This window comes from Triticum aestivum, chromosome 3D (assembly GCF_018294505.1).
Source record: "Triticum aestivum cultivar Chinese Spring chromosome 3D, IWGSC CS RefSeq v2.1, whole genome shotgun sequence".
Lineage (NCBI taxonomy): Eukaryota > Viridiplantae > Streptophyta > Magnoliopsida > Poales > Poaceae > Triticum > Triticum aestivum.
The window spans coordinates 28,925,453-28,950,104 of NC_057802.1; the positions used below are offsets into that span (position 1 = coordinate 28,925,453).

A 24,652-nucleotide genomic window follows, 5' to 3' on the forward strand; every position below is an offset into this window, starting at 1 on the left:
AAGTCAAGAAAAATGTTTTGTTTCAAAAAATTCAGAATTTTTTTGTGGCCAACATTAAGAAATGTGCCTCAATATCCATCCAATATGGTTTCCCCTCATGATATGCCAAACTTAGCTTTGGTGAAATCCATCTAATATGCCGTTTGTTGTGCTCAGCAGAAACCTCTGGAAATCCATTCCAGTCACAGAGGCAGCAAAACACATGGCCAGAACCAGGACCAGGAGTGAGATGAGGACATCGATCTCACATCCCAAAGCTCCTGTGGGTGGAGAGGGTATGTTCCCAGGATATCCATGCAGATCCATCACCCGGCGCTCTGTGCGGCTCTCCGCCACCGCCAAAAGACGGAGCCAACATAAGGCGACGACGATCATCGTCCGCCCGACGCCGCAGCGACTATACCTACCTGCCGGGCGTGTGCACGTCGGTTGATCTCCGGCCGGAATCCCAATCCAATCTTTCTATCCATCGGGTTGTTCTTGCCTTCTCAAACCGGATATTTTGACCAGGGCATCTCCTTTGCTTTTTCTTGAGGGCAGTCTGGTGTCTATGCTCTGAACAACATGCAATCGAGCTCGATCACTGACGAAGTACACTGGCGGCCGGTTTGCATCGCATCTCCGGAACCTTGCATGAATATGCTACTGCCAACTTTACATCATCATAATATGGTTGATGCTGCAAAGAAGAAGCTCTCCGTTGGCGGCGCTGGCAGGAATCGAATGCCATCCGTTTTGCAGTTACATAAATAGCCGTCCGTTCCCCAACCAACCATCCAAGCAGCGCACAACGACTACGGTTTGCTGCGTCTCTGCACTTGCTTAGGTGACTCACTAACTGCCGACCATGGACAACTCTTCAGATGCTCACAGGTACGTACGGTGCCCACTGCTTTGTTTTCTCTTGTACGTACGTCCATGCCACATTGCACGATCACACGTACTACAACTCTTCAGATACGCTGTTGTTTTCTTGTTGCTGACGATCCAGGAATTGTACGTGCAGCCGTCACAGGTGCGCCGCGTGCTACCGGCAGTTCAACCGGATGGAGCACCTGGTGGAGCACATGCGGTCGTCGCACCACTCCTACCACGAGCCCCGCTGCGGCGTCTGCGGCAAGCACCGCCGCTCCCTCGATGCGCTCCGCGACCACCTCGGCTTCGGCGCCTCCCTGCCCTCCAAGCCCGCCTGCGCCGCCGCCTTCCAAGCCCACGGCTGCCCGCTTTGCCTCGTCGTCTTCCCCACCGCCAGCGCCCTCCGCGCCCACTGCGCCGCATGCAAGCTCTCCCGCGCTTCGATTCCCTCTTCCATGCAGAGCCTCACTACGACTATGTCGAGGATGGGCGTTCGAGGCGGCGGGCGCGCGGTGGCGTTGGGGTGCAAGATGGTGGGCGGCGGCAGCGACGGCACGCTCGACGTATGCGCCCGCGTCTGCGTCGTCGACGAGCACGAGGCCATCCTCTACGAGAGCTTCGTGAAGCCCATCATCCCGGTCACGCACTACCGGTACGAGACCACCGGGATCCGCCCCGAGCACCTCCGCGGCGCGCCCACGGTGAAGCAGGCGATGAGGCGGGTGCAGGACATCCTCCTCAACGGCGAGCAATCTTATTACTCCTCCCGTGGCGCCGCCCGGCTCCTCGTCGGCCATGGGCTGGAGCACGACCTCGACGCGCTGGGCATGGACTACCCGGCGCACCTGAAGCGGGACACGGCGACGTACCCGCCGCTGATGAAGACCAGCGCCAGGCTCATGAGCAACTCGCTCCGGTATCTCACGCGGAGCTGCCTGGGGTATGACATACAGACCGGCGGACACCATCACCCCTACGACGACTGCGTGGCCGCCATGCGCCTGTACAAGAGGATGCGCGCCATGAGCCACCTGCACCTGAACGGCCGGCGTAAGGACGACGACGATGAGTCCACGGCCAAGGCCTTCCCGGCGTGGAGGCAGCGAGAGCTGGAGCGCATGTCGCCGGAGGAGCTCCTCGCGATGTCCAAACCCGACTACCAATGTTGGTGCCTCGACGACGACCGGCGATGCTGACGGCAGCCTGCTCCCAACGGAATTCGAATCGTGGCGCTTTTGCTTGGTGGTGATGATGAAAAGATAGGAGAAAATAAAATGCGCGTGCGTCGGATGGATAGCTGCCGTACCTTACGATCGATGTGGTGGTCGAATAAATCACAGTTTTTTTTTTTTTGCGATGGAACAGTTTTGTTTTGTTGAAGTAATTTGCCTGGATTTCAAATGTAGGTACGTAATTCGATTTAGTTTGGGAACAAAGATGGAGGCTGCACGCCGACGGCGCCGGTGAGGCGAGGGAATCAGAACGCAATGAAGAGGCAAAACTGCAAAAGAGTTGCCGACAACACTTCATAGAGATGCCCACTTCTTTTATGCCATGTTGCACAATAAGGTTAACAACGTGTGCAAGAGACCTCATGTGCAAAAACTTGCAGTTAGTGATGTGTGTTTTGCTCAGCTGCCTCCTCAAATAAACAATACCACCGTCATTATCAACAACTACAGTCACTAATCTCTCGAAACCCCAACCAGGTAAGCATCTCACCAAGTTTTTTCCTATATCATCCCCCTTTGTGCCCCTCCACCAATAAAAAAACCAATGATTTTCTTCTGTAGGCTCCAAGATTCATCAATAAAACTTGTTGTCACAGTCATATATCCATATCGTTACCGAGAAGACGAACAATATGTTGTTAGGAAAACTCGCTGACAAGAATCATTGAAGAAGTTCTTGAGCTTAGCCTTCTCTTGGAAGAACAGTCACACAGTGTCTCTGGTACAGGTTCTTCTAGATGGCGGTTTGAAACGTGGGCAGGCTTTGAACATCAAATTTCTAAAGCACGTCTTCTAAAAATAAGCAAACACTAACTCACCTTCTATGATCATCTCTGCAAAAGCTTCCCTAAGCGCGTCAAGATCATACCTCAAGTCCGGACGCCTTCCCCTTGAGTTGCTTGCAAAGTGCCCTGCTTTGGATATTTGTTGAACTTGTGAGGGTTGCGCTTGCACACATTGAAGTGTCTGATCAAGGATAACGTACCATGGTCCTTCGTGTCAGCCTTCATATCAAAATCGCAATATATTTGCATTATTTTCATCCGTAATCTTGATGAAATGGTTCCACATCTCTGATCGTGGTGCCATCTCCTTCCTTTCTTACATTTCTCAGTATCCTTCCGATTCTCAAAATCAACAACCTCTGATCATCCGCATCAGATTGTTGTGTGCCAGAACAGTGATACGCGAAGATGGTTGTGAACCACAAGCTTCCTCCTTTGAAAATGGTTGTGCACCAGAAAATTCAGCCTATACAATTGCGCCGCGAGTGACCCTGAGTGCCCCACTTGCTCCATCTCCATGTGATGATCATCGGGTTGAGTCATCTATAAGACACAAAAGATTAGAGCATTGACATCACTCATTTTGGTACAATGGTCAGCAGAGATTGCGAATTACAGAAAATATGGAATAACATACAACTCAATCACCAACTCATTTCAACTTCTTTTTTATTTGTCAACTATCATGTTCAAAATATCACACAGAATGACAGAACTAGCAAACTGAAAAGTTCACTGAAGTAGACTAACAGTTTCCTACTGTTCCGGTTAGATCCACTTGAGCGTTCAGTCTGCTTGTTTCTTAATTCGTGTTACATAGATATGACATGCTGATAATCGTGTTAAAGTTCTAACTTCACAATACAAAGGATGTTGCCCACTATGATTCTGGTATAGGTATACGTAGTGCCTATTTATGTATGTTTTGGCACCTGTGCCTATTTATCGTGATAAATTGTACTCCTTAGATACCCAACTCTGAACTTTCTGAACTAACTGAAGAAAAAACGACACCCAACTCTGAACTTTCTGAACTAACCGAACCGCAGGGGTTTATTTCTAACAATACTGTATGATAATCTTGACTGGTGTAGGCATTGGCAGCAGTTGGTTATTTGGCGTTTGGCAAGCTACTTTGGGCTTGCCAAAAACTGTAAAATCATCGGATAACAAAAACTGTAAAAGCTTAGTCTCATTTACCAAGCAGAGCAGGCTTTTCACTTTGGGCTCTGTTTCTTGAGCATATATGTCAGAACGCAATGCTGGGGCGAAACTACAAAAGAGTTGGCGAGGTAGGGGTGAAGGAGTGTGTGTGTGTGTGCGCGCGACGAACCCAGGAACCCCCCCTACGGGCTGCGGGGCATGGCTACAAGCGGGTTCACCGCCGGTGTGTGTGACCACCGGCGGCGTATACCCAGTGGGTGCTCACCGCCGGCGTGGTGCTGCCACAACCGGCGGCATATATATATATATATACTATATGCCTGGCGCGGTGGTGGACTGCCGCCGCGCCTGCCGGGCCCTGCCCTTGAATGGTCACCGGCAGCATATGCCCATGCGCGGGGGGCGCGGGGACTCCCGCGCATATTTGCCGGGCCCTGGGCTCAAGTCCACGCGCAGCAGCAGCACACAACCAACCACAACCCAAAGCTCGGCCCCGCCACCGTTGCCGGCGACGCTCACGCGAGCCCAGCTCTTTTCCCTCGCCAACAATACCCTCCGTAGAAGCTCGGAGTTACAGGTCTGCGCCACCAGACTCGGCGAGTGATCCGGCGAATGGGGCGCATTTAAAGGGAGCTGGTTCCGCCCGAAATGGCGAGGTGGGACTAATTAATCACGCTACCTCATTCGTGCCGCGATGAAGCGATGGGGGATTAGCAGCTAACTCCGAGGAATTAATCCCCAGCTCCTCGATCGAGTCCGCCAGACTCTGCGAGACTCCGCCTGATCGAACGGCGATTAACGCGACGGGAAGGGAGACGCCCGCCTCCGCCGCGGCGCGGCTTCGAGCTCCGAGGATCGATCGATGGTACGCCGCCCTTGCCGCCGGTGGATCTGCTGCTGATCGGGGGATTGGATTTGGGGTGTGGCGTTCGATCTGTTTGGTTGGATATATGTAGGCGAAGAGGTTATCAAGTAGGAGTGCTTGACGGACACGACCAAAGATATGCATACGTTTCTGGTCAGCGAAAACGTATTCTTCGGATACGGTTTGGTTAACCTTTCATTGTGATCAGGAGCCTGACAAATCTTGCTTGCTTGAGGGGTGTTCGTCTCTAGTAACATTACCTGTCCACAGCCTGCAAGTTGCATCAGTGGCAGTGGCGTTGTACGATTTTCCCCTGCAAGAAGGACCATCAGCCGGGTTCTTCTGTTGATCGAGGCGTTTCGCTATGAATCTGGTCACCATGGATGGCAACCAATATTTCTAAGATCTGTATATACTAAGCTCCCTAGATCTGACGTGTCGGCCTGTCGGGTGTGTGTCGCTCTAAACCCAGCCGATTTCTCCGGCTTCGAAAAGTTATCGCCTGTTTTTTTTTTACTTTTTCCCTCTGTTTTTACCGTTTTAAATAGTTTTTATTTTTTCCCTTTTATATTTTTATTTGTTTTTCTCTTAATTCTATTTTCGTTTTCTATTTTACTTTTCATATTTTAATTCATTAATATTTATTCATATTCATGAGTATTTTTAAAACCCACAAATATTTTTTCAAATTCATGAGATTCCTTTAAGTTCATGAATATTTTTAAAGTTATGAATATTTGTATAGTCTGTGATTTTTTTATTTGTGAACTTTTATTAAATTTCATGGACATTGTTTGAAATCCATGAATCTTTTTTCCATTCCTGAACTTTTTTCATGGCTTTTTATTTCACAACATAAACAAAAATCCATGAACATATTTTTACTTAATAAACAAGGAAAATTGTTAGAATGTTATTTTTGACAAATTCTCTTAAAATATAAGATTGGCAAAACAATATGCACACAAAGATGGCATATGGTAGTGTACGTTAAAGATAACTAGACAATGCCCCACGCGTTGCTGCGGGAACCTTGTTAAAATAATTGTATTAATAGGTAATACATAAACAACTAAACTAATGCAAAAAGAATGATATTCTCAGTTTACATTGTACTTAAAAAAATGCCATTTTCTTTTTACAAAAAATGCAAATCATAAACTATGTAGGTATGCTTCAATTATCCAACACATATACCACATATGACAATATCGAAATTGATTCAAAAAATATAACTTATGGACGACATGTATGGCTTGCTAATGTGGCAATGTTGCATCGCTAAATTAATGCAAATGTGTAAGATATAAATGACATGCATAGGTGTTGATGTGTCATGTTGCATGCTTAGAAAGATTAGATAGTGGATTATGTGTAAATAAATGTAACTTAATATTTGTGGTTGACATGCATAGAAAATTAGCATGTAAATAGATGATTTTTCCAGCAATAAAAAAGGAATAGAGAATTGGCTTTCAATCTTTCAAGTGGCATGCGCCGTTAAAAGCCCAACCTTTAATTAGACTTGATTCTAAGAGGCTAATGTAGAGAGAAGATGAAAATTAATGCAAACATAACTCACATATAGCATATGACTGAAAAAATTGGTGGTGTCTGTGCGGATGGTATATGCGTAATAATATGTACAAGTATAAGAAGGCTCCAAAACCCTTTTCGCCTACAAAAGTTAAGCTTGATCTGAGCTTTTGAAGAACGATAGATTATTCTGTTTACATATTAACTTTTAAAAAGGGCAGACTATGTTGTTTGCATCCAAGAAAATTGATGTAGTGCTCTCATATTCATCGCTAGAGCAAATAAATCATCGTGCTGGCGATCCAGGACCTGCGGCTACTACTTCTTCTTCCTCCTATTACTCCCCATTCTCTTCTTCTTCCTCTTCCACAGATTCCCTCGAGAGTCATCATCAGGGAGAAAGAAGGAAGAATCACCTTGGTCCATGTTCAGATACTTGGGGAAGACGCACGAGCATCACATTGTATTGAGCAAGTGGTTCCCTTCGACAGAAAACTAGGAGAGTGCCTCCACCACCGCATGTTTAAGGTCGATAACGACAACCCAACCATCGTCGTCTTCATCTTTCACCTTGGCCATCATGTAAAGAAGATCATTATCATGCATGCTCAAAATCAGGCCATAAAAAAGCCAGTTTCTTCAGTTCCAGCTCTTTACGATAGTGGATTTACTCAATTCCTATGGCGGTTCTGAAATCTTGTGTGGCGGGAGGCCAGATTTTATGAGGGCTCGGAATTTCTCCAATATCGTCATGTTAGTTGACAGATGGGGGTGTCCACCTCTCCTGCACGGGGAGCATCTTATTTTTTTATTTGAAGAGGTCAAAGGCCATGTATTCAAGTTAACCAACCCTTACAAGGTTGTCCTTACATATTTTTAAAATTACACATGCATCCTTGGAGATATCGACGTCGTCTTCCTCTTGCACTCTTCGTCGGCGCACTGAGCGAAGCTCAATGTCGTCCATGGACCTTTGAAACATCACTCAAACCTAAATAGGACAAAATGGACATCATAAAATGGGAATCTGCAAAACAGATGCCTTAATGGAACCTTTTAAGAATCTTCAAAATGCCAGCCTAAAGCACGCTCGAGGGTTGCGCGTTTGCTACACCCACGCCGCCGTATGCGCATGGGCGGGCCCAAAGTGTGCATGGGAGGGAGGGGCTAAGGCCTTGTCCACCGCACTGGTCGTTGAATAGGAGGTCCCCGCGCATGTCCTATGTGCTGACTAGGAGGTTGCTTGGCCGCGCGTTAGGGCATGTATAACTCTATATAGCTGTCTGCAACAAGAGTCACGGAAGAAAATACTCCCTCTTGTTCTTTTATATAAGGTGTATTCTTTTTTCAAAAGTCAAATTAGGACATGTTTGACCGAATTTTTAAGAAAAAATATCAATATATCCACGATACGAAATTTATATCATTTGATCCATCATGATTAGTAGTTTCACATTTTATCTGTTAGGAATTGCAGATGTTGTGTTTTATTCTATAATCTTGGTCAAACATTAAAATGGTTGACCTGCACGAAAATCAATACACCTTATATTCAAAACGGAGGGGAACGTAGAGAGGGGGGGGGGGGGGGGGGGGGGGGGCGCGGTCTAGTCTGTCTGCAGAAACATTGACGGTCCGTCTATTCCCATGTAAGTCGGCTTATTTTTCATTGTACCGAGTTTGTCGGTAGTCAAAGGCCGAATCGAGCGCATGTCGTGTGCTGGGATAGGCGTCCGCGGTTAGAGTATGTACGTATAGATGACGTGTACCGGTGTTATAGGCACCATGCTATGTCGATCGAGTGGGATCTTTCCCCATTTAATAGGAGTATATTGGTGAGGTGATCGGAGGGGAGGCCACCTCGTCTCTCCCTGCGCCGGTGACGTGGCCCTCACCACCTCTGTATGCCACCCCTCGTCGTCTTTTATAGACCGGTCGTCGCCGTAGTAGAGCTCATCCATCTCTCTATCCGCCAAGCCTCACCCGTCCAAGGCTCCAAGCTCTTCCTACCTACACTACGCAGCAAGCAATGGCGGCGCTAAAAAATGCGTACATCAATGGGGATGTGATCATCGACGTATTGGAGGACCTCGATACTACCGCTGCGGCCCTGAGCGCCACCACCGCCGGCATGCTGGCACATGGCGATGTCGAGGGAGGTGTCCACGTTGCGAGGGTGCTGGCACAAGGCAACGTCGAGCAAGGTGTCGGCGATACCGGCATGCTGGCGCCCATAGAGGACGAGGTCCATGGCACCGTGGCTAGCGGCGTGCTGGCACCGGGCGACGCCATCGCCGCTGGAGTCACCGGCGTAGTGGCGGCGCAGGGCAACGTCAAGGAAGAGGTCCGCGGCACTGGAGATGGGGCTCTCGCTCTGAAGGTGGCCGCTCTCGGGGCTCTCACTGACCTCACGGCCTCTGCCGCAGCGCTGTACAAGCGCCCGCACACGGTCGTTGATATCAACGGCGACGAGCTCGCGTACTTCCTCGGCACAGGAAGCGTCTTCGCCGCTGGCGTGGCGGAGATGCTGGCCGCGCTTTGGGTCTCTGGTGACCCACGCGCGCGCGGTGCCACCGGGAGGAAGATCCTCTACGCGTCCCTCGTCACGCTCCTGCTCGGCATCGTGCTCGACGGGTTCGCATACAAGCTCAAAAAGTGACGAAACCCTGCGCTCTTCACCTTTCTCTGCGTTATGAATAAATTGATCTCCTCAAATGCCGGGCTCAAGAAGCTCACTGGTATAATCAGATTGATATAATATTCTCTCTGTTTCAAAATGAAGGTCTTAAATTTAATACGACTTTATACTAAAGCTAATATAAAGTAAGACGTTTATTTTAAAACGGCGGAAGTATAAATTTACTTAGGTTGGCTGAGTCAATTTGCCAATCTTCATATACATGGTGCTATTATTTTTCCATTACTTATGAGTTGTGACACACTATGACACCACTGGATAATATAGCTATCCGTTCCAGCCGCTTAAAATTGCACTGTTCCTTTGCTAAGTGTCTGCTAAAAAAAGGCACGTTGACCACATGAACTGAACAAAATACCCGCCGTCATCTGCAACCTCTGCGAACTGCTGTGGGTGAACGCAATGAACGCGCACGCAACAGAGAGAAACAGAGTTTGCGACACAACCGAGCTGCGTGATCTTCAAAGCCACGATCCCAACATCGATCTCGCCTTATCCTATATTCTTATTGACTAAGATTCTCGCTGTCTTCACCGACGAAAGAACGAACTAGTACTACATTGGAATGAAAAATACAATACGACCAAAGTTGCCGGGTTCGTAACAGCATCCCAGTGCAGAGTACTGAAAGTAAGAACAGAGCTCGCTGCTGCTAACAGCGGGACTAAAATGTGTCGTGCTAAGCCTAATCGCTAGCACAAACTAGAACAAAAGTCTGACACAACGAAGCATGTAGCACCCAAGGCTACTCCCGCCCCGTTTTTTCCTTTAGAAAACTTGCAATATGTTCCTCTTCAATCACGGTGGTACAATAAACATAAGAAATAATAAAAATTTCATCCAGATCCATAGACCACCTAGCGACGATTACACGCACTGAAGTAAGCCGAAGGCACGCCGCCATCATCTCTCCTCCTCGCTGGAGCCGGTCAAAATTTGTTGTAGTAGATAATCGGGTAGTTGTCGTGCTAAGATCACATAGGACCAACGCACCAGAACATCAACTGCCGTCGATGAAGGGCAGCATAGATCGGAAGGATCCAACCTCAAAAACACATAAACGAAGACGAACGACAACAAGATCCGAGCAAATCCATCAAAGACGGATTCGGTGAAGACACACCTCCACAAGCCCATCAATGATGCTAGACGCACCATCAGAACGGGGGCTAGGTAAGGAGAACCTTATTCCATCTTCAGAAAGCGGCCACCGTCTTATCTTCTTAAGCATGACACAAATCTAATAAAATTAAAAAAACATCTAAAAATTCCCGCCCCGTTACCGGGGGAGACATCAGCACAAGCACCACAAAAATACAGTAGTGTAGCAAGATCATTTCCCAAAACTTAGCTTCAGCTCCACCAGAGATCAATACAAAGCACCAACCTATTCTTGGGACGGTGTGAACTGACTAGCATAAAAAAATGGATCGTCCCGTGCCACTTGCGGATCCTTGCGCTACCAAAACTGAGCCGCCTCCCATCCTTTCCTCTCCCTCGCCGTCACCGGAGGGCGTCGGGCGAACCCCGCGCGGCCATGACGAGGTTACTCGTACGTCCCTCACACGGGGTTCACTGGCGGTGTGGGGGTGGGCCTGGCCATGGCATGGGGCAGCATGACCATGGGATTTTGGGTGGTGGCATGGATGCAACGCAAGACGGCGGCGCAACGGCGCCGTAACCGCGGGCTTCTTGCGAGGGCATGAATGTGAGGCGCCGCCGCGATGGCGTGGTTGAGGTCGGACCATCACTCTCGAGAGACCCTAAATTAATGATGGTCACAAACTTGCCCACCGGCTTCAAGCCGCCTTAAGAATATGCTCCTTCGTGGGCTCCCCTTGGAAGCCCATAGACAAGGACCCACACCTAGGAGAGAGGGGGTACTGTCGGATCTGGGGTTCCGGCAAAACCCTTAAGGTTCGAACTTTGGGGTGCGCGCGAAGTTCTTTCCCTTCTACCGATCTACGCCCTAGCTCGCTAAGATCTCGCGGACGAACTCGACGAACTCGCAACACAGAAAGACATGAGATTTATACTGGTTCGGGCCACCGTTGTGGTGTAATACCCTACTCTAGTGTGGTGATGGTGGATTGCCTCTTGGGCTGATGATGAACAGTACAAGGGAAAGAACAGCCTCCTGAGGTTGAGGTGTTCTTGTGCTTGTCGAACTTGTGTGGGTGAGGACTCGATCCGTCCAGGCTTCGTTCTTTTCTACTGTGGTGGCTGGCTCTACTTATATAGGCCTTGATCCTCTCCCCAAATATTGAGCGGGAAGGGAGCCAACAACGGCGGGCAATTTGAAAGGGGACAACTAGTACAAGCTATCCTGACAAAAGTGGTCTTCGCCTGCAAAAGGCTCTGGTGGTGACGTCGTCTTGGGCTCCATGGTGACCTCCGTCTTGCCATCCTGCTGGTCTTCGGTCTCGTTGCACCAATATGGAAACCTTTGCTTGATGCCTCGGTACTCCGCGCCTGCGCCTGCCTCCTTAGCACCAAAGAGGAAGCAAGGACACTGCGCGCGCTGGTGCCCGCCTGGTGTCGATCGTCATGGCTCACGTCACCCGAGCCTCGCGAGGTTTGCCCCGCCTTGATATCTCCGCTCCTCGCGAGCCTGCCTGGCTAGGCCGCTCTGGAGGAGGTCTTGCGTCGGCCGCCCCGCGAGGCTTGGCCCCTCGCGAGGGTCTTGAACGCCTTGTCGATGAAGATGGGCCGTACGGCCTGCTAGCTTTAGCCACGCCGTGGGTCGCAGGCAGGCAAGTCTGGGGACCCCCGTTCCCAGAACGCCGACAGGTACCGTCTCGGGCTCCATAGATGCCTCCCGAATAGTAACCATGAACTTGTTGATGGGGGACTTGATCATGTCACTCTGTGTGCATACACAGAGCATCTCTACGGAGGGGAAGGGCACTAAGAAGACGAGCGACACGGTCTCAGTGACCTCCCATGAGAAGCCGTTGTCGCGGTATTCACCAATGTACTCAAACAGCTCCGTGCGGATGAGGTTGGCAGTAATCTCGACGGACGGGAGTGGAACCTGATCCGGTACAACCGAGACGACCGCGAGGAGTGGGTAAAGAGACCAATTCCACGTCGACATAATAGAAACCTTCACCCTCCAACCCATACCCCAAGTAACCCAGGGTCATAGGGCACCGAGGTGGGGCTGAGCACTCCGAGCATAAGTGACCCGCCACGCCACAGTTGAAGCACATCGTCTCCTTGGGTGACCTGGGGCTAACCTCCACCCGAGCTGGGGGAGCCATCGGAGCCGCCTACCCTGCGCCTCCACCATCGGAGACCCAGCCATCAACATGGGCGCCGCATGAGGAGTCACCGAACCATATCTGGACTTCTTCTTGTTGTTCTTCTTCTTCCGTGCCGGCTCCAAGGGACCTGGAACCTCCGATGAGCGCCTCGGCGGAGAGTACCGAGGTGATCGTGAGCCACCCCGAGGCCACTCATCCCTAGCCGACTCCAAGGCCACATGCTGGGGCGGCGCCGACCAAGAATCAAAGTTGTAGGCTATAAATAACGTTTAAACCGATATTTCTTCAGGGGTGTTCATCTCTAGAATCACTACCCGTGATAGTTTGGATGGCAGGATGCAGGCTGCAAGCAAAATTACCAGTGGTGTCTACATGTTTGCCTCACAAACCACACCACTTTACATCTAATATCAGATGCTATAAGCTCGCAAATTGATCAGTTCTTGTTCCAAGATATAAAGATCCACAATTTCTCGAGCTTAGTTTGCACAAGGGAGATGATCTTGCCCTCTTCACTTCAACAATTATCTGTTTTCAATTCCAGAGACTTGACAAGTCGTTTCGACCAGACATTTTACCGAACCTCGCCTGTCTTGTCCTTTTGCATTTGGAAGGTTGTCCCAACGTGGAGTCCCTCCTGTTGAACTCTATCAACGCAAAAGAATTCAACTGTTTGTTTCTATGTCAGTGTCATCTATTGGAGGATCACATGCTCTTTCGGGCAAAAAATTATTGGAACAAATGCACTTATGCAATCTCATGAAAGAAGCTATTGGAACTTGGAAGTGACCTGGAGAGTAGAAGAGACACAAACAGTAAGGTCATGAAAATGCTCCAGAAATTGTTCAAAACTACTCTGCATTCTCCCAATCTTTCTTCAGGGCAACCAAAGCCATCATTCTATTTAGAAAGGTCACTGATGTAAGTAATATCCTCTTCATCTAACGTTGTGCACACCTTCTCATAAATATTTGCATATTTGAGCATGAGAAATGTTGAGCTCCATCTGGTTAGGATATCAAGCTTCAGAAATGCCTTGTTGTCCACCTTTTCTTCCTCAACAATTTCCTTAAACTTGACAATTCTTTAACCACCATTACTAACATACATAATAACAACTTTACAACGCTTCGTGGAGATGTCCACTTCTTTTATGCCATCTTGCCCAATAAGGTTAACAACATGTGAAACACACATCATGTGCAAGAACTTGCAGTTAGCTATGTGGATTCATCTCAGCCGCCTCCTCAAATAAACAACACGACCGTCATTGGAACTTGCATTGTCAACAATTAAAGTCATTACTCTCTCCAAACCCCAATCAGTCCAACATCTCTCCCTATGGCATCCCAATTGTTCCCCCTCATCAAGAAAAACCCACTGATTTCTTCTGTAGACTCTAAGATGCATCAGTAAAACATTTTGCCAAAGTGATATATCCATCTTGCTGCTGAGAAATCCAGCAATATGTTGTTAGGCCAACTCACTGACAAGAATCCTTGAAGAATTTCTTAAGCTTGCTTTCTCTTGGAAGAACAGTCTGAAAGTGGTCTATCGAAACCCTAGCCCTTCTTCCGCCGCCACCGCGGCCGAACCCCAGCACACCGGAGCCGCAGCAGAATGGATCAGAAATGGCCAAGTCGAAGAACTACATGGCGCACAACCAGTCGTACAAGGCGCACAGGAACGGCATTAAGAAGCCTAAGCGCCAGCGCCAGGCCTCCACCAAGGGGATGGACCCGAAGTTCCCGAGGAACCTGAGGTACTCAAGGAAGCACAACGTCAAGGCTGGTGAGGGAGAGGTTGAGAACTTTGGCGGCCGCTTAACCACCACCAGGATCGGGACGCCATCAACATCATCATTGCTAATCTTCGTGCGATGGCTCTACGCTTGGCGCTGCCGCTACCTCCGCCACCACCTGAGCCAGATTAGTTTCCTCGTTGCGGTGCTACCGCCTTTTCTTTTTTCTTTTAGGGCTTGCTGAGTTGTGCCCTCAGTTGCACCTCCTGTACTATTTGTCGTGCGACCTGGGTGTGTGTGTGTGTGAACCTGTATGGTACTTTGTGGCTGTGGTGGTTTGCTTTATTTATAAAGCGGGGCGAAAGCCTTTTTCGGTAACAGTCCCAATGTGTCTCTGGTACAAATTCTTCTAGATGGCAGTTTGAGACGTGGGTGGGATCTGGATATAAATTCCCTAAAGCCCATCTTCTCACCAAAAGCAAAGGGCAACTCATTTTCTATGACCATCTATGCAAAAAGCTTCCCTAAGCGCATCAGGATCAAACCTCAAAGAGCAGCAGATTGTTGTCCACCAAAACATTGTTCCTGCGAAGATGGTTGTGAACCAAAAGCTTCCTCCTTTGAAGATGACTGTGAACCAGAAAATTCAGCTGATTTAATTGTGCCGCGGGTGGCCCTATGAGTGCCCACTTCCTCCATTTCCATGTGATGATCATCAGGTTGAGTCTAAACATCGCTCATTTTGGTACAATGGTAAACAGAGATTGCGAAATCCAGAAAATATGCAATAACATACAACTCAATCACCAACTCATTTTCATCTTTTAAATTTGTCCACTATCATATTCAAAATATCACAAAGAATGACGGAACTAGCAAATTTTCAATTGAAAAAAAATCACTAAAGTAGATTAACAGTTTCCTTTTTGACAACCAGTTCCACTTGAGTGTTCAAGTCTGCTTGTTTCTTCATTCGAGTTACATTCTAATCTTTAGATAAGATACTATGATTATTATTATATTGTGGGTAGATATGGTACTATGATAATCGTGTTAAATTCCGGTATAGCTATACGTGTTGCCTATTTATGTACTCCCTCCGTAAATAAATATAAGGGCGTTTAGATCACTGCAGGGAGTACTTTTTTGGCATCTGTGCCTATTCTTTCGTGATACATTCTACTCCATAGGTATGATACTAACTGAAGAGAAAAGCACACCTAACTCTGAACTTTCTGAACTAACTGAAACACCTAACTTTTGGTTCATTTTTAACAATATATAATATGATAATCTTGATTGGTTTAGGCGTTGAGCAGCAGTTAAATACTTGTCTTTCGGCGATCTACTTTTGTTTTGTTCTTATAAGCAAGCTGCAGATACTACCATGCTCGAAAATAAAAATCACCCGAATTACCAAGCAGAGCAGGCTTCTCGCACCGTGTTAGTAGAGGAATAAAAATAAGCAAAGAAGGTCGGCCTTGCTGTTGTGCTCTACTAGTAGGTTAGTAGAGGAATTTTTAACAGTCTCTGAAAGCAAGAACGACATCATGTGGTTAATTCTTTGGCAGAGCTCAGGGAGGGTGTTGGGAAATACTTTTATTCTTCTTCGATCGGCGGCGCGTTTGATCCATCTCGTTCTCACAATCTCATTTGCGCACATAAGAAAACCAGAGATGCCTCAGCCTATCATGGTTCATTTTAAGAGTAGAAATTCAAGTCGGATCGAACTGAAGCTTCGACCATAACTGAGACCACGCATCGTCGAAGCTTCAACCAGTGCAAGCCTCAACACAACAGGTGACTATCCAAGCTACGTTGAGGTGAAAAACCTCGAGACAAGTAAGCTTTTGCGCAGTCGATCATGTTGCTGCAGTGCTAGTGCTTCCCGTTGGACCGGCTGTATATAAATTTCTGAGAGGCCACAGAGTTTGTCCCGTCTCATCTCTGAATTACTTTAAATTCATTGAGCTGGGTTTCTTGAGCATAGATAGATGTGAGAAGGCAATGCCGGGGCAAAACTACAAAAAGAGTTGGCGAGGTAGGGGTGGAGGAGTGTGTGTGCGCCGACGAACCCAGTACCCCCCCCCCCCCCCACAGGGGGGGGGGGGGGGGGCGAGGTTCCAGCCGGCATTGATGCCCGGCGCACTTCAGCGCCACTACATTGCCCTCCCAGGCTCAAGTCAAGGCGCAACAGCACACAACCAACCACAACCCAGAGCTCGGCTCCGCCACCGTTGCCGGCGACGCTCACGCGAGCCGAGCTCTTTTCCCCCGCCAACAATACCCTCCGTAGAAGCTCGGAGTTACAGGTCTGCGCCACCAGACTCGGCGAGTGATACGGCGAATGGGGCGCATTTAAAGGCCGCGAGTTCCGACCGGAATGGCGAGGTGGGACTAATTAATCGCGCCACCTCATGCGTGCTGCCATGAATGGACGGGGGATTAGCAGCTAATTCCGAGGAATTAGTCCCCGGCCGGTGGATCGAGCCCGCCCGCCTGACTCAGCGAGACGCCGCCTGCGGGAGCCGAACCGTCGTGAACGGGATGGGAGAGGCCCGCCCCCGTCGTCGCGTAGTCTGGACTCCGACGATCGATGGTACGCCGGCCTTGCCGCCGGTGGATCTGCTGCTCATCGGGGGATTGGATTCGGGGCGTGGCGCTCTGTTTGGTTGGATATATAGGCCAAGAGGTTATCAAGTAGAGTGCTTGACGGATACGAAAGCTTACGTTTCAGGTCAGCGAAAACGTATTCTATACGACCTTTCCTTGTGACCAGGAGCCAGACAAATCTTCCTTGAGGCGTACGTTTCGCTATGACAAATATTGGCTTGCCCCTGCCAATATTTCTAAGATTAAGCGATCTTGCCTGTTTTATTTTCTGTTTTCCTCTGATTTTATGGTTTTTACTTATTTTGACATTTATATTTTTCCTATTGGTTTTTCTCTTAATTCTATTTTTCATTTTCTATTTTATTTTTGACATTTTAATTCATGAATATTTATTCAAATCCATGAGTATTTTTAAAACCGACAGATATTTTTCAAATTCATGAGATTTCTTTTAAATTCGTGAATATTTCTAAAGTTGTGAGTATTTGTATAGTCTGAGTTTTCTTAATTTGTGAACTTTTATTAAAATTCATGAAAGTAGTTTGAAATCCAGGAATCTTTTTTTCTATTCATGAAGTTTTTTCATGGCTTGTTAAACATCTTTTTACTTAACAAACTAGGGTAATTATTATATGTATGATATTCTTTACTAAGTCTCTTAAAATATAAGATTTGCAAAACAAATGCGAACAAAGATGGCATATGGTGGTGTACGTTAAAGATAACTTGACAATGCCCCGCGCCTTGCCGCGGGAACCTTGTTATAACAATTGTATCAATAGGTGCTAGAAAAACAACTAAACTAATGCAAAAAAGGACTCTCAATTTACATTGTACTTAAGAAAATGCCATTCTCTTTTTATAAAGAATACAAATCATGAACTGTATAGGTATGCTTCAATTATCCAACACATATACCACGTATGAAAATATAGAAATTGACTCAAAAAATATAACTTATGGACGACATGTATGACTTGCTAATGTGGCACGATTAAATCGCTAAATTAATACAATAGTGTAACTTATAATTGACATGCATAGGTTTTGACGTGGCATGGTTGCATGCTTAGAAAGATTAGACAATGGATTACATGTAAATAAATGCAACTTAATGTTTCTGGTTGACATGCATAGGTGCTGATGTGGCATAGTTGCATGCTTAGAAAAATTGCTAGTGGCTTGTAAGTATTTAGAAATAGAGGATTCACTTTCAATCTTTCGAGTGGCATGCGTCATAAAAAGCTCGACCTATAATTAGACTGGATTCTAAGAGGTTAATGTAGAGAGAAGATGAAAACTAATGTGTCTGGAACCGGGACCAAAGGGTCCAGACGAACCGAGACCAATGCCCCACGAGGCCCGGCCAGCCCCCTGGCCTCACGAACCGGGACTGTTGCCCCCATGGGTCCCGGTTCGTGACTGAACCGGGAATAATAGGCTGGCCCGACCTGGACCAAAGCCCTGTTTTCTACTAGTCATCTAGCATATGACTAAATTTTTGGCTGGTGCCTGTGTGGATGGTATATGCATAATCATATGTACAAATGCAAGAAGGCTCCAAAACCGTTTTGGCTTACCAAAATTAAGCTTGATCTAAGCTCTTGAAGAATGATAGATTATTCTATTTACATATGATCTTTTAAAAAACGACAGTTTATGTTGTTTACATCCCAGAAAATCAACGTGGTACTCTCACATTCATCACTATCAATATGCATCCAAAAAAGTAGAGAAAATACATCAATCTGTGCCGGAGATCCAGGATATGCGGCTACTACTTCTTCTTCATCCTATTACTCCCACATGGGTAGGAGGTGTAAATTGATGGAATTAGGTGTAAAGAATCGAGGCAGTACTATTAATTGGCTAACGAACCATCTCTTGTAACACAATTGTACGCACCGGTCAGTCGACTGGAGCCTTCATCAAATCTTGATAGGAGAGATCCTGAGTTTGAATCCCACACGAGTAGCATTTAATTTCTTTTCTTGCGGCCCAATCTAGTGAAAAAGATGCGGAGAGGCCTGGCACATATAGGGGACTGACTCTCCGCGGCCCAATCAAAGGAAAAAAAGTGTAGCAGCAAATTTTTCCCTACGGCCCAGTAGAAGGAAAAAAGACGCGGGGCGGGCCACTTGGCCCACTTAAGGGACTGACACCCTGCGACCCTATTGAAGAAAAAAGAAGATGCGAAGCACACCCCTTGACTGCACGATTTGGAGGCCCAACCCAAAATTTTACTTATGCATGGACGGATAAATTTTTTAGTACCACCTCAGATAGGCACGTGAGAAAAAATAATTATATACGGTGAACGGGCCAAAAGTTCAGAGAAACGCACATATTTTTATTAGCCAAAAGAAAGTTTAGCATTTATTTATACTTTTTTTTGCGGGTCAGCATTTATTTATACTTGTGAGAACAACTCTACTGAAGAAACTTTCTTGAACTACCAGATTTGAGAACTTTGTGGCATATTTTACCCCATTTAACATGGCACATATATTCCAGCAAGGTTGACCAGGTTGGATGTTTTATAGATGCTACACCTTGAGATATTCAAAAACAGTTATTTACAAAATTCTTTTGAAAGTCCTAGTGGCCATTTCTCGCTCAATTTAACTCCAATGTAGTTTTTTTTACTAAAAAATGTTTGAGAACTTATAACATAAGTTATTCCACATTACTTTCACTTTTAAGTTGTTTTGAGTTCCAGTTTCATAATTCAGTTGACATAATGGAAATTTAGAAATTCATAATGGATTAATTTTACTTGATATCTTGTAATTTCCCATATGTGAAAACCCTATTACTATATTTATGTTATACTAAGAAATTGAATTGTAGCCTTTTGAACTTAAGGTAAACTTATTAATAATTAAAATTATATAGTTGAATATTTTCGCAATGTATAGTATATTTTCTTGGAATGGTGGAGAGAGTAGGATGATTGAATATTGATGGATTTTCAGAATGCATAGTTTGGTTGAATTTAAACTTCGTAACTCACATATCTTCAAGGCTAGAATTAAAAAAGTTATTATTGGGTGGGCGGCTCTCACGAGCTTCAGGGCGTAAAGTAGGACATCTTGATTCCAGCCAAAAGAATTATCCTTGGGAAGAGCGAGCTACCTGACAAGGATGGACTAGGAGAGGCGCTCCTTGACGAACTCACCCTCCATTGGCCTCCTGAAGGAGAAGCTGATCATATCATCGATTCATTTTACTCAGGTATCATTTTGAAATCATGTGCGGTAAGAGGCTCGACTTTATGATGGTATGGAATTGCTCCAATAGAGTCATGTTGGTTCACTAATGTGGGGTTATGTTTGTTGTTGTTTGAAGAGGTGAAAGTTCGTATATTAAAGTCAACCAACCCTTACAAGGTTATCGTTGCATATTTTTAAAACTACACATGCATCCTTGGAGAAAGCGAGACATTGTCTTTCTCTTGCACTCTTCGTCGGCACACTGTGAGCAAAGCTCAATGTTGCCTATGGACCTCCGAAACACCATTGAAACCTAAATATGACAAAATGGACATCGATCATGAAAAGGGAGTCTTCAAACGGAGACCTTAACGGAAGCTTTTAAACAAGTTCCGATTCATAATCAGCGCCATCCTCATTGTGTTTTCTCATGTTTTTGCACATCAACATGTTGGAAAAAATCGAAACATGTCAATGTGATGGGGTGCCCGTGTACACGGGTCTAGTATTTTTGTTTGCATTGTTACAATCGTCCATCAAGCTAGATGCCAGGAAGCTTGGACTTACGACCAGCCAACTATCAGTTTCCGCCAGAATGCTACGTTTTTGGATCTCCAAACATGTTGAACAGGAAAAGACCGAAAGCAGTAGCAAGCTCCTCAATTTCATGGAGGATAGGCGCAACAATAGACCGAGAATTGCAACCCGAAGACTAGAGGTTCACCACCTCTAATCGATAATCAGTTTCCACGACGACATGAAGGAAGCCCAGCAGCTGAGCAAATCCCCGCATCGCAAGCAGCTCAACAATGAGCGGTTCCATCGTAACACCATGCACTGATGCACACCATGCGGTGGTTTGCACTGATGCTAGGGGCGATGGAGCAACACCTCAAGACTTGTGTTTGTATGGCTAAGAGCATCTCCAACAGACGCGCGCAGGCGCAGCGCGTTAAATTTTTGTACAGTGCCGAAATAGCGCTTTTGCGCGCCGAACTAGTCAGTTGCTTCACCAGGCGCCCAAAATTTTGAGCGTGCCGCTTCAGCAGGCGCGGTAAATAGAGCGTGTGCGACCAGCCGGTGCACAAACAACACATACAAGATGATCTCAAACATCCAAAATATACAAATTTCACACAAACAAGATGATCTCAAACATCAATGAGAAACATAGCATAGTTCAAATTCATAGCATAGTTCAAAAACACGCAAAGTTCGCACAAACAAGATGATCACAAGCAAAGTTCATGACAAACAAGTTCACACAAACGAATTAAACATCAACAATCATTCCCCATCTTCTTCCCGGGCGGCATGAAGAGCCCGCGCGTGAGGCCAGTGTTCGGAGCCACAACGGTGGCGGAGGTCAAGTCCGCGCTAGGGTTTGTGGCGGCGGCGGCGGCGGAGAGGTCGCGCGTGTATGGAGGGGTTAGGGGGGTATCAGTGCGCCCGTCCATGGCTGGAGGTTGGCGGCGGCAGCGCGAGGCGGGGCGAAAGCGGGCGCGGGCGGAGAGTTCAGCGGCGGTTGCTCGCTCGCGCGCGATTTCTTTCTGTCGCACGCACGGTAGCGGACGCCCAAAAAAGTAGTGCGCGATGTAGTTCTGTTCGGCGCGCGGAGTGATTTTTAGCGCGCGTGATTTTTGCACGTCTGCTGGAGTTGCCGATTCGGTTGCGCGCACGCTAAAAACCATTTTTTTAGGCGCGTGGCTTATTTAGCGTCTCTGTTGGAGATGCTCTAAGTACGTAGGAGTACTAGTTTGAGTAGGTCTTCTAGGTTAATTAGGAAAACCATGTATACGTGATTTCGGTATCCAATTGGACTACGGGTTATAAGTCAGAAGGGTTTATACCCTAAAAATAGAGGAAGAGGAGGAACACTAGAGGAGGAGGGGATCGACCGCAGAGAAGTTCTTCCCGACCGATCGGCCCGCAGGGACGCAGAGCGAGGTTGGAGGCGGACGGCAACTGAGCAGCGCACACAGCGGGGCCGCGCCCGAGATGTCGGTTCTGATCGTTACGAGCGTGGGCGACATCGAGGTGGATCTACACACAGACGAGTTGCCCATCACCACTAAGAACTTCCTCAAGCTCTGCAAGATCAAGTACTACAACGGCTGCCTCTTCCACAAGGTGGAGAGGGATTTCCTGGCACACACAGGGGACCCAACCGGAATCGGCACTGGAGGTGATTCTGTGTACAAGATCCTTCATGGCGATCAAGATCGTTTTTTCGATGACGAGTTCCGTCCGGACCTGAGGCATTCAAAGGCTGGCACCGTCGCCATGGCAGGTGGCTCGCAGTTCTACTTCACCTTGCGGGACGGCGTGGACGGTCTTGATGGTAAACACACTGTGTTTGGGGTGGTCGCTGAAGGTGAAGGTTTCGACACACTGGCAAAGATAAATGAATCATGTGTTGCTGATAAAAGGGAGACCATTCATGGACATAAGGATTAAACATACATATGTCTTGGACGATCCATTCGATGATCCTCCTCAGCTTGCAGAACTCATCCCTGGGGATTCTCCCATAGGAAAGCCACGTGCCGAGATTGCAGAAGATCGCTTAGACGTTCCTTCGGATGATGCACTTGCTAGTGTCGTGATCGTTAGCTGCGATCACTGCGGCGGAGACATTCCAGGAGTCGAACAGGCAGACAATGTCTTGTATATTTCTAAACTTAACCCAATTACAGAGGACGAGGATCTGCGTACAATCTTTTCTCGTTTCGGAACCATGACATCGGCTGAAATAATTCGTGACTGCAAGACCGGAGATAGCTTATGCTATGCTTTCATTGAATTCGAGGCAAAGGAGGATTGTGAGCGTGCATATTTTAAGATGGAAGATAGCCTGATTCATGACAGGAGGATCCAGGTTGATTTTGCACAAAATGTTTCAAAACTGTGGGGTCGGTTCAGGCAAAGCACACGAAATGCCGATAAAGATGGGCGCCTCAAGTGTGGTGCCCCGGATCACCTGGCCCGAGATTGTGATCAAGGCGTTGAGGAGGAAAACAAAGGCACCAATTATGTTTTGGAAGATCAAAACACTCACAGAGGCGGGAACAACCGCAGAAGTTATGATTTAGTGTTCGACGATGACGGTACGTACTAATGCTGATCTGGAAGATCATCCAGGTGCCGACCGAAATAAGATACGGAAAGTTGAAGCTTCCCCCTCGGGGTGACCGCGACATGAGCAGGCGGGGAAGAAATCATCATGATGAGAGAGGAAGCAAGCAAGGCAAAGAAGATGATAGGCTTTTAAATTTCTCACCTATGTTATTCAAAATATCACACAAAATGACAAGTTGACAACTAGCAAAATTTCAATTGAAAAAATCACTGAAGTAGACGACCAGTTTCCTACTGTACTAGTGAGTTCCACTTAAGTGTTCAGTCTGCTTGTTTCTTCATTCGTGATACATTGTCCTTCATAGATACTCCCTCCATCCGCAAAAGTTTGTTCCTCAAATGGATGTATCTAGCACAAACTTGAGGGATAATCTTTTTCGGACGGAGGGAGTATGATACTATGATAACCGTGTTAAAATTTTATAACTTTAAGTTGAAATGATGTTTCCCACTATATATATGATACTTGTATAGCTATACGTGGTTCCTATTTATTTATTGCAGTTGTTGCTAACAAGCTCTTAGATATGATACACCTAACTATGAATTTTCTAATCTGAACCGAAAGGTTCATTGCTAACAATACTATGATAATCTTGATTGGTTTAGATGTTCAGTAGCAGTTAGATATTTGGCATTTGGCAAGCTACTTATTTTTTGTTCTTAAATAATCTGTACATACTACTGTGCGCAAAAACAAAATCACCAGATAATTAACAAAATCTCTAGAAGTTTAGTCTCATTTACCAAGCAGAGCTGGCTTTTCACACCGTGTATATAGCTTTGAAAAATAAGGTTAGCTTCACTGTGGCGCCGGAAGCGAAATTACACAGGCGGCGGAGCGCGGTTGGGAGTAGGTTAGTAGAGGAAATTTTAAAGTCTCTACCACCTCTAGTGTAGAATAAATAGTTTTTGTGATGTTCAAGTTTGTATCTCTGAATACTACTTCTAGTAGAGTGCTCACTTCGCCTACAATTGTTGCACTCAACTGCTGCTGAATCATACATATGAACTGCAATTGCTTTTGGATTCCGCGCTTCTCGTGGTCTTTTTTTTAAGTGTTCATCTCTGAGACAGGTTGCAGAGAAGCGTATACCAATTTGGAGGAATTAAATCTTTGACACAAGATGCACAATGACCATGTATAATAATCATCAAAGGTAATACTAGTAGTATGGTGAATAGCAGCATCCATTTGACCAAATTTGAAAAATGTCAAGGTTTAGCACTACCTGCTAGCTAGCTTGCATATACGATGGATAGAAGTAATATGATACTAGCACTAGTAGAAAAAGGGTCAAATGTGAAGCACATTAGTGCCGGTTTGATTTTGAGCCGGCACTAATGTGTCCATTAGTGCCGGTTCCAACGGCTAGGCGGGCGGAGATCATTAGTACCGGTTCGTGAGCAACCTTTAGTACCGGTTCATGTCACGAACCGGTACTAATGAGGCTGCGTCAGGCTGTGGTCAGGCTGGGGCCCCACGGGCACCTTTAGTACCGGTTCGTGCCATGAACCGGTACTATAGTTTCTTAGTATGCTGTTTT

General features: G+C 46.7%; 1 protein-coding gene and 1 pseudogene across 1 annotated transcript; both read left to right on the forward strand.

The window, feature by feature from the left end:
* The first annotated feature begins 309 nt into the window (after nucleotides 1-309).
* Nucleotides 310-2,205, forward strand: LOC123077099 (RNA exonuclease 4). Its single transcript, XM_044499313.1, has 2 exons — nucleotides 310-873; nucleotides 1,007-2,205. The coding sequence occupies exons 1-2, from the start codon at nucleotides 848-850 to the stop codon at nucleotides 2,049-2,051; spliced, it is 1,071 nt and encodes a 356-aa protein (XP_044355248.1). The 5' UTR covers nucleotides 310-847; the 3' UTR covers nucleotides 2,052-2,205.
* A 19,645-nt stretch (nucleotides 2,206-21,850) lies between these two features.
* LOC123073911 (peptidyl-prolyl cis-trans isomerase CYP59-like) lies at nucleotides 21,851-23,323 on the forward strand (annotated as a pseudogene).
* Nucleotides 23,324-24,652: the final 1,329 nt, after the last annotated feature.